Here is a 14,258-nt window from a genome sequence, read left to right on the forward strand (position 1 = left end):
ATTGAAAACATTGTCTATAAAACATTGGCTACTAACGAATTAACAACAAATAAAGATAGGTAAAGGTAAAGGTTTTCCCCTGACGTTAAGTCCAGTCATGTCTATGTCTGGGGGTTTGTGCTCATCTCAATTTCTAAGCCGAAGAGCCGGCGTTGTCCATAGACACCTCCAAGGTCACGTGGCCATAGGCATGACTGCATGGAGCGCCCTTACCTTCCCGCCAGAGCGGTATCTATTGATCTACTCACATTTGCATGTTTTCTAAGTGCTAGGTTGGCAGAAGACAAATAAAGATAGAATGGCATAAAATGAACTTACAAGTAACAACATTTTACAGAAAATTAAATCTAGAGAAACAGCTGTGGATCTGAGCGGGAGGCAGAATGCATTGGATAATCCAGAATGTTGGATAAGTGAGACTCTACTGTACAATCGTTCCATCTGCAGAATAACACTGAGTGGGGTGTGTGCAATAGAAAGACTGATCTTTGCATGGGTTTTATAGTTGACTAGAGTAAACATGCACGCACATGTGCAAACTCTCCCTGCTCCGTCCTTCAATTTGGCCTCTCCCTGTTCCAAAACAATCCTGTTTTCCAAAACAATCCTCCTGTGCTTCCCCGTCTTCCAGGTCATTCCAATCTTTCTTCACTTTTTGCACACTTTGCCTCTTTTCCCTTCCTCCTCCTCTCTCTTTAACCCATTCTCCAAAATCTCAGTCTCTCTGCCAGGAGGACCAAGTGGGGTGTCTCACCCACCTGGCTCAGGTGCATTGACAAAGGAGGAGGAGGAAGTGCTACCTTTTGTTTTGTTCTGCAGCCGCTCAGCCAGACTACGCGGCGTCACCTCCGCTGGGAGAAATAAACACCGGAGGGGACAATGTCCAACTTCCACACTTTATTAGGACAGGTGTAGAAAACGTAGGCGCGGCCATGGAGACTGTGCCAAAAACAAGTTACGTCAGTAAGGCTTTGAGAAAAGGTCGTCGCTCTGATGCCACAACTCAGCTACAGAAGTAGCCCAAGCCTCCAGACTGAGACCAGGCAAGGAGAGAGAAACGAGGAAGAAACAAACTGTGATCCAAAGAATTCCCTGCAAAGGCACCAAGGTTTGAGTTACAGCAATGCCGGATGATAGGCACAGATGGTGTGGCTCCCAGGGAGGCCGCGATTGATCAGCATCAATCATGGAAGATATTTAAAGGCCATAGTGTCAGAAGACCTCACTGCCCAGAGCATATAAGTCATCGCTTTGGGTCCCTTGACTCGATGTCAGTCATCCACGTTGGCGAGAAAAACAGAAGCAGGAGCGAGGCGAAACGGTGAAGAATCAGAGCACAATTTTGAAGGAACTGAGGGAGAGAAAGGACAGTGCAGTCAGATGACCAAAAAGGAGGTCCCACCTAAACATTAGGAAGAATTCCTTGACTTGATTCCTAGTCTGCCCCAGGGGTGGTGGACACCCGTATTTTAGAGCCATTTAGGCCAAGGGTGGAGGAGCATCTCTTTCGCGTGCCAAAATTAGGCATGACTAGATGTCCTCTTCCAACTCTTAAGATCCTGAGAATAATATTATGTTACAAAATTTGAAAAAAAATGTTCCTGGTTTGAAAGTGTTATTTTCTGTTTAATTGTGCAGTACTGACTTTGCAAGTAGTTGTTATACAGTGTTCCCTCATTTATTATTTATTAGCGACATTTATATCCCGCCCTTCTCACCCCGAAGGGGACTCTGGGTGGTTTACAAGTATATATACATACGATATATTATACAACTATATTGCAATATTATTAGTAATATTGCATGTAATATAAATATACTATTATAATAGTGAATTATAATTATTATTACATTGTATTACATCATAATATTATTATTAATATTACATGTATATACAATATATTATAATATTAGTATAGTATAGTACAGGGGTGCCCAAACTAAGGCCCGGGGGCCAGATGCGGCCCATCAAAGCTATTTATCCGGCCCCCATGGCACAAGGGCAGAAGGGGGTTGGACTAAATGACCCAAGCGGTCTCTTCTTCTCTTACAATCTTCTTCTTCTTCTTCTTATTATTATTATTATTATTATTATTAACATTGAGGCTAGGTGGCCATCTGTCAGGGGTGCTTTGCTTGTGCTTTCGGTGCACAAAGGCAGAAGAGGATTGGCCTCAATGGCCCAAGGGGTCTCTTCCAACCCTCTTTTTATTATTATTGTTGTTGTTGTTATTGTTGTTGCTCCAACGGTCCGGCCCTCCAACGGTCCAAAGGATCGTGAACTGGCCACATGTTTAAAAAGTTTGGGGACCCCTGGTATAGTATAATATTATTATTGACACATGGGGGTTACGTTCCAGGACCAGCTGCGAAAAGTGAAAATCTGCAAAGTAGGGACACTATATTTGTGTTGTTTACAATCTCACTGGCAAGTATTCCTAATATTATATAATATTATATTGTAATACGATATAATAATATCAATTATATATTATATTTTACATGTAATATTACTAATAATATTACAACATATTGATACAGTACAATATAGTAATTTATTACCAGTATTGTACTATGCTAATTATATAATTTTGTATGTAAATTTAATTTGTAAGCCGCTCTGAGTCCCCTTCAGGGTGAGAAGGGTGGGATATAAATGTAGTAAATAAATAAGTAATAAATAAGTAGCGTCTCTCTTCCCTCCTCGCCTCTCAAGCACGCGCATGTCTTCTGAGGCGAAAACAAAGCTGCTTTGGCCTCCTTTTCTCTCCCTTCGGCTCCTTCCTTCCTTCTTTCCTTCCTTCCTTTTTTATTCCTTCCTTCCCTTTCTTTCCTTCCTTCCTTATGCTTCTCCTTAGGAAGGAAGTAGAAAGAAGGATTTATACTATTATTTTAAGATTTATACTATTATTTTAATGTTTATTGTAAAACCGCAGAACAGCAAAAAACTAAACCGCAGAAAACAAAGCTGCTTCGGCCTCTTTTTCTCTCCCTTCGGCTTCTCCTTCCTTCCTTCCTTCCTTCCTTCCTTAGGCTTCTCCTTAGGAAGGAAGTAGAAAGAGGGATTTATACTATTATTGTAAGATTTATACTATTATTTTAGTGTTTATTACAGAACAGCAAGGGCACAAAAAGCGAACCGCGAAGTAGTGAGGGAACACTGTACTGCAAAAGTTTTGTTTTTGTGGCTGCTGCAAACTAGGTTGAACGGGTTAGGACTATCGGAGATTCACTGAAAAACTAGAGCAAAGTATGCTGCAGGATGTCTTGCAAAGCGAAGTTTTTTGCAGTTTAGTATGTTACCTGTGTTTTTAATGATAGAATCAATTAGAAAATGACATTTATGACCCAGGAACAAAACTTTTGTTACATAGTGTAATTTGGAAACTATTGTAGCAAGAAGCCAGAGGGGCTGTTTCTGGAAGGGACTCTTTAGGGAGAGAACAGGAAAGGGGGATTGACCCCCTGCCCCATGCAAACGGGGGGAAGGAGGCATACCTGGTGAAGTCTGGGGATCGGGAGATGATGTGCTGGAACTCGGAGAGGTTGATGGTCCCGTCTTTGTCGATATCGGACTCCTCTAAAATCTGCAGAAGCGGCAGAGACTCAGAAGGGCCGAGGGCCCCACAGGATGGAGGGGGCAGCCCGGGCCTTCCCTTCCGCCCCACTCACGTTCTGGATGAGCTGCTCCATTTCCACGGGGCTCAGCCGGCTGTCCTCTCCCTCCCCGGTCAGGCAGTTGACCAGCTGCTCCAAGTCCTTCTTGTCCAGAGTCCCGTCATCATCAAAATCTAAGGAAGAATAATAATAATACATTTTTAATAATAATGCATCCTGGTGGCTCAAAGCAGGGGTGCAAGAAGTTCAAAAACAAATGAACGTAAAAATAAAAATAAAGTACTCAATTACATAGATAAATAAAAACACACACATATATATGAAAATGTATACCAATCACAGAAGGAGGGCCCACGGGTGAGAGCACTTGTGAAAGTGGCATAGATTTATTTACTTACTTATTTACAGCATTTTATATTCCACCCTTCTCATCCCAAAGGAGACTCAGGGTGGATCGCAATGCACGTATACATGGCAAACATTCAATGCCAGTAGAGTCTCACTTATTCAACACTTGCTTATCCAACGTTCTGGATTATCCAACGCATTTTTGTAGTCAATGTTTTCAATATATTGTGATATTTTGGTACTAAATTCATAAATACAGTAATTACTACATAGCATTACTGCGTATTGAACTACTTTTTCTGCCAAATTTGTTCTCTAACATGATGTTTTGGTGCTTAATTTGTAAAATCATAACCTAATTTGATGTTTAATAGGCTTTTCTTTAATGCCTCCTTATTATCCAACATATTCGCTTATCCAACATTCTGCCGGCCCGTTTATGTTGGATAAGTGAGACTCTACTGTAATACATCCTGATGGCTTGAGGCAGGGGTACAACAAGTTCAAAAACAAATGAACATAAAAATAACAATAAAGTACTCAATTACATAGATAAATAAATAAACACACACACATATCTATGAAAATGTATACCAATCACAGAAGGAGGGCCCCCGGGTGAGAGCACTTGTGAAAATGACATAGATTTATTTATTTACTTACAGTAGAGTCTCACTTATCCAAGCCTCACTTGGATTATCCAAGCCATTTTTGTAGTCAATGTTTTCAATATATCGTGATATTTTGGTGCTAAATTCGTAAATACAGCAATTACAACATAACATTACTGCGTATTGAACTGCTTTTTCTGTCAAATTTGTTGTAAAACATGATGTTTTGGTGCTTAATTTGTAAAATGATAACCTAATTTCATGTTTAATAGGCTTTTCCTTAATCCCTCCTTATTATCCAAGATATTCGCTTATCCAAGCTTCTGCTGACCCATTTAGCTTGGATAAGTGAGACTCTACTGTACTTATTTACAGCATTTTATATTCCGTCCTTCTCACCCCGAAGGGGACTCAGGGCGGATCGCAATGCCCATCTCCATGGCAAACATTCAATGCCATTGGACAAACAACATATATAGACAACCACATATAGGCAGAGACACAGAGGCAATTTAATACTCCAGCTTTTTTGCTTTGTGAGGATATGCTCGATTCCGGCCACAGGGGGAGCTGCTGCTTCATCACCCACTGCGACACCGAGTCCTTGATGGAATGTGTTGTCGAAGGCTTTCATGGCCGGGATCACAGGGTTGTTGTATGTCTTTCGGGCTGTGTGGCCATGTTCCAGAATGCTTCTGGAACATGGCCACACAGCCCGAAAGACATACAACAATCCTTGATGGAACTTCTTCCTCTTCTGCACACTGCTGGAGATTTTTATGGCATTGTAAATTAACCTCCCCGCATAGCGGTACCTAAATTCCTACTTGACAGATGCAACTGTCTTTCGACTGCATGGGTTAACGGCAAGCTGGACTATTTATAGTCGGGAGCTTACTTTGACCTGGGCTGGCTTCGAACTCATGACCTCTCGGTCTGTAGTGATTTATTACAGCTGGCTACTAACCAGCTGTGCCACAGCCTGGTCGGAGGCTGGACTTAGTAGTTGCAGCGAGCAACGTTATGGAACTGCTACAGCCCAAATCTCTGTCGGTGAACTCTTGGATTGGACCTGAACTTTGGCTTGAGTTGATGAGATTGCTTGGCTTTGACCCTTGGAAAGAACTCTGGACTCTCTGTATGTTTTGCCCCAGGTGGACTCATTGCTGAGTAAGACTTTGGACTGCCTTTGACTATGAGACGGTGAGCAGTGGCTACGTTAACAGAGATTCTGTGGACAGGTTTTGGACACTCACCAAAGATGCGGAAAGCATAGTGGGACTTGACTTCTGGAGTGGCCGCGTCGCTGAAGGCGCTCAGCATGTCCAGGAAGTCCTCAAAGGAGAGGCTGCCCTCCCCGTCCTCCGCCGTGGAGAAGACGCGGAGGATGCGGTGCCGGAAGGGGTTGGCCTGGGAAGAAGGAAGGAAGGGAGGAAGAGAGGGAGGGAGGGAGGGAGGAAAGGGAAGCGAAGGGAGGAAGGGAAGGGAAGGAAGGAAAGAAAAAGAGGAAAGGAAGGAAGGGAAGAGAGGAAATAAAGGAGTGGAAGAGAGGAAGGGAAGATAGGAAAGGAAGGAAGGGAAGGGAAGGAAGGAAGAGAGGAAAGAAAGGAAGGGAAGAGAGGAAATGAAGGAAAGGAAGAGAGGAAAGGAAGGAAGGAAAGGAAGAAAGAGAAGAAAGGAAGGGAAGAGAGGAAGAGAAGAGGAACAAAGGAAGGGAAGGAAGGAAGAAAGGAAGGGAAGAGAGGAAGAGAAGAGAGGAAGAGAAGAGAGGAAAAAAGGAAGGGAAGGAAGAAAGAAAGGAAAGAAAGGAAGGCAAGAGGAAAGGAAGGAAGGAAAGGAAGGAAGAAAGAGAAGAAAGGACGGGAAGAGAGGAAAGAAAGGAAGGAAGGAAGGAAGGAAGGAAGAAAGGGGAAAGAAAGGAAGGGAAGAGAGGAAGGGAAGACAGGAAAGAAATGAAAAGATGAAGGGAAGAGAGGAAAGAAAGGAAGGGAAGGAAGGAAGGAAAGAGGACGGGAAGAGAGGAAAGAAAGGAAAGGAAGAGAGGAAAAAAAGAGAGGAAAGAAAGGAAGAGATGAAGGAAAGAGAGGAAGAAAGGAAAGGAAGGAGGTCCGTGAGGTCAAAGAGCTGCCCGAAGCAAGGCCCAGGCCACTGAGAACCAGACCAGAGCCCCCCCCCCCCTTCCAGGAAGTGCCACCCCACCCTCCCCTGCTCTGTATCTGCTGCTTGAGCTTCTTCTGTGGGGTTTGCACTTGCTTCACGTGTCTAGATCACTATATGCCGCTTTATTGATCACAGCTCTGTTCTGTGGATCTGGGATTTCTAGTTCAGAGAGAGAGAGAGATCTGAGGCCAGTATTCCATCCTGGAATAACAACCCTTTGTACAATTCTGGGCACCGCAATTCAAGAGGGATATTGACTGTAAGCTGGAAGGGGTCCAGAGGACGAGGGCGACTAAAAGGGTCAAAGCCCCGGAGACCATGACTAATCCCTTGGAGGAGCGTCTTAAAGAGCTGGGTCTGTTCAGCCTCAGAAGAGAAGTTTGAGAGGAGGCATGAGAGCCATGTTTACATATTTGAAAAGATGTCCTAAGAAAGGAGCAGGCATGTTTTCTGCTGCCCTGGAGACGAGGACTCAATGGAACAATGGGTTCAAATGACAGGGGGAGGAGATTTCCGTCTGAATATTGGGAAAAACTGATTGGGGGGGGGGGGGGTGATTGTGTTTTTTCCTGCATGGCCAAAGGGTTAGGGTTAGGGTTGGACTGGATAGCCTTTGGGGGCCCCTTCCATCTCTATGATTTTATGATTCTGTGACCACAGGGTTGTCCTCCTTCGGCTCCCTTACCCTGAGTTCGGGCAGCGCCAGGACCTTTCCCTTGGGCGCCCGGATGGCGAAGGCCTGGTCCCGATCCTCCTTGGGCAGAAGGTCGCAGAAGCGCCGGTGGGCCCTGAAAAGGAAGGAAGGAAGGAAAGGGAGGAAGGAGTGAGCATATCTCACCTACCCTAAAGTCACTCCACCAACTGCCAATTAGTTTCCGGACAAAGTACAAAGTGTTGGTTTGGACCTTTAAAGGCCTACAGCAGTGGTTCCCAAAATTATTTGGCCTACTGCTCCCTTTCCAGAAAAAATATTATTCAGCGCCCCCTGGAAAGGGGGCGTGGCTTAGAGGGGTGGGCGTGGCTCCTGCTCAAGAGGGCAGGGCTGAGCCTCTCCCCTAGGGCTGGGAGGGGGAGGTGGGTGGGGCCACAAATGGGCGGCCAGGACTGGGATGGGCAGAGTTACAAGCTCTGAGGCAGGGCTGAGCTTCTATCCCTGTCCTGGACACAGGGGGCGGGGCCTCTTCCCGAGTGCCTGACCAGGCTGGACCTCTATGCCCCGCCCCCGTGTTCTAACAAGCGCCTCAGGGGAGGTATAGAGGCTCAGCCCTGTCTCGTGCTCTTGGGAAGAGGCCCCGCCTCCACCCCTAGCCCCGCCCTTTAGTCCTAAAAGGCCTCTCAGGGGAGGTATAGAGGCTCAGCCCTGTCTCGTGCTCTTGGGAAGAGGCCCCGCCTCTACCCCTAGCCCCGCCCTTTAGTCATAAAAGGCCTCTCAGGGGAGGTATAGAGGCTCAGCCCTGTCTCGTGCTCTTGGGAAGAGGCCCCGCCTCCACCCCTAGCCCCGCCCTTTAGTCCTAAAAGGCCTCTCAGGGGAGGTATAGAGGCTCAGCCCTGTCTCGTGCTCTTGGGAAGAGGCCCCGCCTCTACCCCTAGCCCCGCCCTTTAGTCATAAAAGGCCTCTCAGGGGAGGTATAGAGGCTCAGCCCTGTCTCGTGCTCTTGGGAAGAGGCCCCGCCCCCACCCCTAGCCCCGCCCTTTAGTCATAAAAGGCCTCTCAGGGGAGGTATAGAGGCTCAGCCCTGTCTCGTGCTCTTGGGAAGAGGCCCCGCCTCTACCCCTAGCCCCGCCCTTTAGTCATAAAAGGCCTCTCAGGGGAGGTATAGAGGCTCAGCCCTGTCTCGTGCTCTTGGGAAGAGGCCCCGCCCCCACCCCTAGCCCTGCCCTTCAGTCCTAAAAGGCCTCTCAGGGGAGGTATAGAGGCTCAGCCCTGTCTCGTGCTCTTGGGAAGAGGCCCCGCCTCCACCCCTAGCCCCGCCCTTTAGTCATAAAAGGCCTCTCAGGGGAGGTATAGAGGCTCAGCCCTGTCTCGTGCTCTTGGGAAGAGGCCCCGCCTCTACCCCTAGCCCCGCCCTTTAGTCCTAAAAGGCCTCTCAGGGGAGGTATAGAGGCTCAGCCCTGTCTCGGGCTCTTGGAAGGAGGCCCCGCCCCCATCCCTAGCCCCGCCCTCTGTGTCCCCACAAGCGCCTGAGGAGAGGTATAGATCCTCAGCCCTGTCTCGGGCTCTTGGGAAGAAGCCACGCCCACTCCTCTAGCTCCGCCCCCTGTGTCCTAACAGGTGCCTCAGGTGCTCAACCCTGTCTCCGGCACTTGGGAAGAGATAATAGCGTTGGAATAATAATAATAATAACCTTTATTTATATCCCGCCACCATCTCCCGGAAGAGATTCAGGGCGGCTTACAATGGCATTCCAAGGTGCAAAATATAATAATAATAATAATATACGAAATCCAGCATATCTATCTGGGGGCAGAGGACTCTTACAAGTCAAACAAGCAGTCAAAGAAGAAGAACATGCCCTGGCAGAATATGTGAAGCAAAGTGAAGAACCTGCTTTGATTGAAGTCAAAAATCAGAAACTCCTCAAAGCACAGCAGACAAAAAACCAGTACAAGAAAGCCACACTACAAACTAGAGCTGACAGCTGGCACAACAAAACACTGCATGGAAAGTTCCTTGACAAAATTGAAGGAAAAGCTGATAAGGAGAAGACCTGGCTCTGGCTCACGAATGGACCCTGAAGAAGGAGACCGAAGGCCTGATCCTTGCAGCCCAGGAGCAAGACATCAGGACAAAGGCCATTCAGGCCAAGATCGAAAAATCAGCTGATGACCCAAAATACAGACTGTGCAAGGAAACTGACGAAACCATTGATCCTATCCTCAGCTGCTGTAAGAAAATCGCACAGACAGACTACAAACAGAGGCACAACTATGTGGCCCAAAGGATTCATTGGAACTTATCTATCTTGTTTGCTGTGTCATACAATAATAATAATAACCCAAGGCAGGAAATATAAGGAAGGAAGGACTGCAAGGAAGGAGGGAGAGAAGAAAAGATGCAGCCTAACAATTCCCACTTCCCGGCCTACTCACAGCAGGATCTCCTGCGCGGTCAGGAAGGTCAATTCCTGCGGAAGAAGGAGATGCTAGTTAATTATCCCGGAAGAGGAAAAGGTCCCGGAAGAAGGAAGAGCAGCCTCCCCCCCCTCCCCGCGGTTCACTTCCGCCGCCGCCTTGCCTGGTACTCGCTCAAAAGGTCCCGCGGGAGTCGGCGGCTGCCGGAGACCCCCATGGCGGCCAGACGGAAACAGCCGAAGGGGCGACGAAGCCAGTGCGAGCTCTTCCGAGTCCGGCCCCTTCTCATACGTCACTGGGCAACGCTCCCATGGCAACGAGGCCCCGCCCCTTAAAGGGGACGCGCAGGTGAGGAAGAGCCGGAAGGAAAGGCATCTCCGAGCAGCTTCCGCTTGCGTGAGTTCTATACATCTATCTCAGGCCTGGGCCAACTTGGGCCTTCCCTTGAGTTGTTTTGGACTGCAACTCCCAGCATTCCTCACAGCCTCAGGCCCCTTCCTTAAGCGGCTGAGGGGGAAAAGGAAGGGGCCTGAGGCTGTGAGGAATGCTGGGAGTTGCAGTCCAAAACAACTCAAGGGAAGGCCCAAGTTGGCCCAGGCCTGATCTATAAGCTGTAGGCCTGCTTATTTTAAAGGATTTCATTCTTTTTTTTTAATGGCTGAGACAAACAAACTTCCTGCCTCTAATAATCATAATATATAATAATATATTGTATATACATATAATATTGATAATATTATAATGTATTACAATATAATACTGATAATAATACAATTTAATAATATTAATTATATATTATATATTAAATGTAATATTACTAATAATATTACAATGTAATGATATAGTACAATATAGTAATTTAATGCTAGTGTTGTACTATGCTAATAATGTAATGTATTGTATATGAATGGAATTTGTATGCCGCTCTTGAGTCCCCTTTGGGGTGAGAAGGGCAGCATATAAATGTAGTAAATAAATAAATAAATAAATAATAACTGGCAGACTCAATATGAGGATTTAAAGATCGAACTGCAAAGACTCTGTCTTCAAAGGCAGCCCCACGTAGAGTGCATTTCAGTAATCCATTCTAGAGGTACAGTAGAGTCTCACTTATCCAACATAAACGGGCCGGCAGAAGCTTGGATAAGCAAATATCTTGGATAATAAGGAGGGATTAAGGAGAAGCCAATTAAACATCAAATTAGGTTATGATTTTACAAATTAAGCACCCAAACATCATGTTATACAACACATTTGACAGAAAAAGTAGTTCAATAGGCTACATAGTAATTACTGTATTTACAAATTTAGCACCAAAATATCACAATATATTGAAAACATTGACTACAAAAATGGCTTGGATAATCCAGAAACTTGGATAAGCGATGCTTGGATAAGTGAGACTCTACTGTATTAATAAACAACGACAATAATAATAATAATAATAATAATAATAATAATACATTATAATACAAATAATAGATACATAGCTGCTTTGACTCCTTTTTGGAGAGAAATGTGTGGTATAAATAAACAGAATAATAATACATTTTAATACTAATAATAGGCACATAACCATTTTGAGTCTCCTCCTGGAGAGAAAAATTGGGGTATAATTAAACATTAATAATAATAATAATTTTCTACAGATCATTTTTTAGGCTCCCAGAAGGATCTCCTTCCGTCTCTCTGCACCCAGCATGAACTCCAACAGCCAGGATCTCAACGGGACCCCATCTGCGGAGGCCTTCTCCTATGGGGAACGGGACTTGGTGTTCAGCGGGGTAGAGTGGCCATCCAAGGGCCTGTCCCGCTTTGATCGTGCCCTGCTGCAAGGCTGGAGGGACCGCATGGAGAAGGGCTTCTTCCGCTACCGCTTGGAGGCGTTGCCCACCCGGGTCCTGCCAGGCGTGATGGGTCTGGTGGCACAGCTGAACGTGGAGCGCGGGGCGCGGCGGAGGGCCCCCCAGGAGATCCACAGCCTTCAACAGGCCTTCGACCCGCAGCGGTTCAACTTTACCCGCATCCGGCCAGAGGAGGTGCTCTTCGCCTTGAGGCGGGAAGGCTCCGCGGAGGAGGTTCTGGTGGTCATCAACGTCAGCCCTTTGGAAAACGGGCATGTGCTCCTGGTGCCGGATCCGGGCTGTGAACTGCCGCAGGTGCTGACCCCGGAGGCCCTCCTTTGTGGCCTGGAGGCCGTCCTGCTCAGCACCCAGCCGGGCTTCCGCGTGGGCTTCAATAGCCTGGGGGCTTGCGCCTCCGTCAACCACCTCCATCTGCATGGCTATTACCTGGACAGGAAGCTGCCGGTGGAGACTGCCCCTTGCCAAGCCCTTCTGCCCAAAGCAGGGCTCTACTTGCTGCAGGATGGGGCCCCGGCACCTGGCTTCCTCTTCTTCTTCTCCAAAGTGGCGCAGCTGGAGGAGATGGCCAGACAAGTAGCAAAGCTGACCAGCTTCCTGGCAGAGAAAGGGGTGGCCCACAATCTCTTTGTCACCCGGGGAGCGGACCCAAATAAGGGATCTTTCTGCGCTGCATCGCGGCCGGGGCTTCGAATCATTGTCTGGCCCCGGAGGGCCTGCTTTGGGGCCAAGGAGTCCTCTGCCTTCAATGTGGCGCTCTGTGAACTGGCAGGGCATCTGCCCATCAAGACCGCCCAGGACTTTGAGACCCTGACCGAGGCCTCGGCTCTCCAGATAATTCGAGAGTGTCTCCTCTCAGATGCTGAGTTTGCCCAGCTGCAGCGAGAGCTGGTGGCCCTCTTGGGGTGACATCTGTGGGGCTCAAGTGTGCTGCAGGTTGGCAGGCCTCTTTCTCCGCTCTTCCCACTCAAACATGAACGCAAGGCCATGAACTCAAAACTGCCTGAGACTTCCAGGCTCTGACCAAGGCCTCGGCCCTCCAAATTATTTGGGAGGGTTTCCTCTCAGACACTGAGTTTGCTCAGTTGCAGTGAGAGCTGGTGGCCCATAAACATGTTTTAACAAAAGAAATAAGAGATATACAGTGTTCCCTCACTACTTCGCGGTTCACTTTTTGCGGATTCGCTGTTATGCGGTTTTTCAATTACTCTAAAAGACTATTATAAATCATTAAAAATTACAATTTACAGCCTAAGGAAGAGAGGAAGGAGAAGCCAAAGGGAGAGAGAAGGAGCCCAAGTGGCAACAGGAGGAAAAGGAAGTGATTTATCAACACACAATTGGTTGATAAAGACTTAAAATAGTGTATAACTACTTAAATAATGTATAAATACTAAAATAAATATAGTGTCCCTACTTTGTGGATTTTCACTTATTGCGAGTGGTCCTGGAACCTAACCCCAGCAATAAGTGAGGGAACACTGTATTCTGGGAAGGCAAAGATTTTCCAAAGTGTAATTATTCTGTGTTGCTTTGACAAAGAGATTAGACGTTATTTTCATGGCTAAAGACATTTATTGAACCATCTAAACATTATAAATACACTGCAGCCTCTCTGCTGCAGATTCTTCTTGCATTGCTTTGTTAAAATTTGGTTAGAGTTAATGGAGTTCATTGTATGCCTAGGGCAAAGGTTTCTGGCCATTTGACCAAGATTGCCTTTGAATCAAAGCACAGCCTCTTTGTTCAATGAGCAGAGTAGCAGAAAGCCACAAAGTTTAAATGGTTGACTTTGTATAGAGCGTGTTTTGAAAGGTTCCAGCATTGATAAAACGACAGAAAATAACACACACTAATAAATGTATCAAAGACCAAAAAAAAAAACCAACCAAAATGATGAGATTTAAAAAAGAAATCTGCTTACAAAAACAGGCTCAAAAGTAGTTTTGGTAAATCAAATCCAGGTTGAAGTTATAAGTCCAATAAAGTGAGGAGTAAAATGGGATTTCCTTCTGTCTTGTGGTGAAATAAAATAAGAGAAATCCCATGCGGTCAGATAGGACATCATTCAAAAGAGTAAAACGAACATGAACCCAGAAACCCCTTTTGCCAGATAGTTCAATATTCAGGAGTTCTGGGGCAGCGTGGTTCACACATTTATTTATGTAATGCTGCTCAGTAACCTGTGAAATATTTATTTATTTATTACAGTATTTATATCCCGCCCTTCTCACCCAATAAGGGACTCGGGGCAGCTTACAATAAAAGCACATACAGTAGGGTCTCCAACATTCGCTTATCCAACATTCTGGATTATCCAACGCATTTCTGTAGTCAATGTTTTCAATACATAGTGATATTTTGGTGTTAAATTCGTAAATACAGTAATTACTACATAGCATTACTGCATATTGAACTACTTTTTCTCTCAAATTTGTTGTATAACATGATGTTTTGGTGCTTAATTTGTAAAATCATAACCAAATTTGATGTTTAATAGACTTTTCCTTGATCCCTCCTTATTATCCAACATATTTGCTTATCCAACGTTCTGCCGGCCCATTTATTTATTTATTTATTTATTTGC

At 45.9% G+C, this 14,258-nt stretch overlaps 2 protein-coding genes across 3 annotated transcripts; one reads left to right on the plus strand and one right to left on the minus strand.

Annotated features, from left to right (window-relative positions):
• Positions 1-882: 882 nt before the first annotated feature.
• Positions 883-10,111, minus strand: cib1 (calcium and integrin binding 1). Its single transcript, XM_062963526.1, has 7 exons — positions 9,973-10,111; positions 9,828-9,862; positions 7,423-7,525; positions 5,834-5,987; positions 3,673-3,791; positions 3,499-3,587; positions 883-1,351 (listed from the first exon to the last, which is right to left on the minus strand). The coding sequence occupies exons 1-7, from the start codon at positions 10,096-10,098 to the stop codon at positions 1,330-1,332; spliced, it is 648 nt and encodes a 215-aa protein (XP_062819596.1). The 5' UTR covers positions 10,099-10,111; the 3' UTR covers positions 883-1,329.
• Positions 10,019-14,189, plus strand: gdpgp1 (GDP-D-glucose phosphorylase 1). 2 transcript variants are annotated; one of them, XM_062963525.1, is made up of 2 exons: positions 10,019-10,157; positions 11,459-14,189. In XM_062963525.1, the coding sequence occupies exon 2, from the start codon at positions 11,510-11,512 to the stop codon at positions 12,578-12,580; it is 1,071 nt and encodes a 356-aa protein (XP_062819595.1). In that variant the 5' UTR covers positions 10,019-10,157; positions 11,459-11,509; the 3' UTR covers positions 12,581-14,189. The 2 variants fall into 2 exon arrangements, with proteins under 2 accessions (XP_062819595.1, XP_062819594.1); XM_062963524.1 differs by having other exon boundaries at positions 10,068-10,205.
• Positions 14,190-14,258: the final 69 nt, after the last annotated feature.

Source organism: Anolis carolinensis, unplaced genomic scaffold, assembly GCF_035594765.1.
Source record: "Anolis carolinensis isolate JA03-04 unplaced genomic scaffold, rAnoCar3.1.pri scaffold_11, whole genome shotgun sequence".
In the NCBI taxonomy this organism is placed as follows: domain Eukaryota; kingdom Metazoa; phylum Chordata; class Lepidosauria; order Squamata; family Dactyloidae; genus Anolis; species Anolis carolinensis.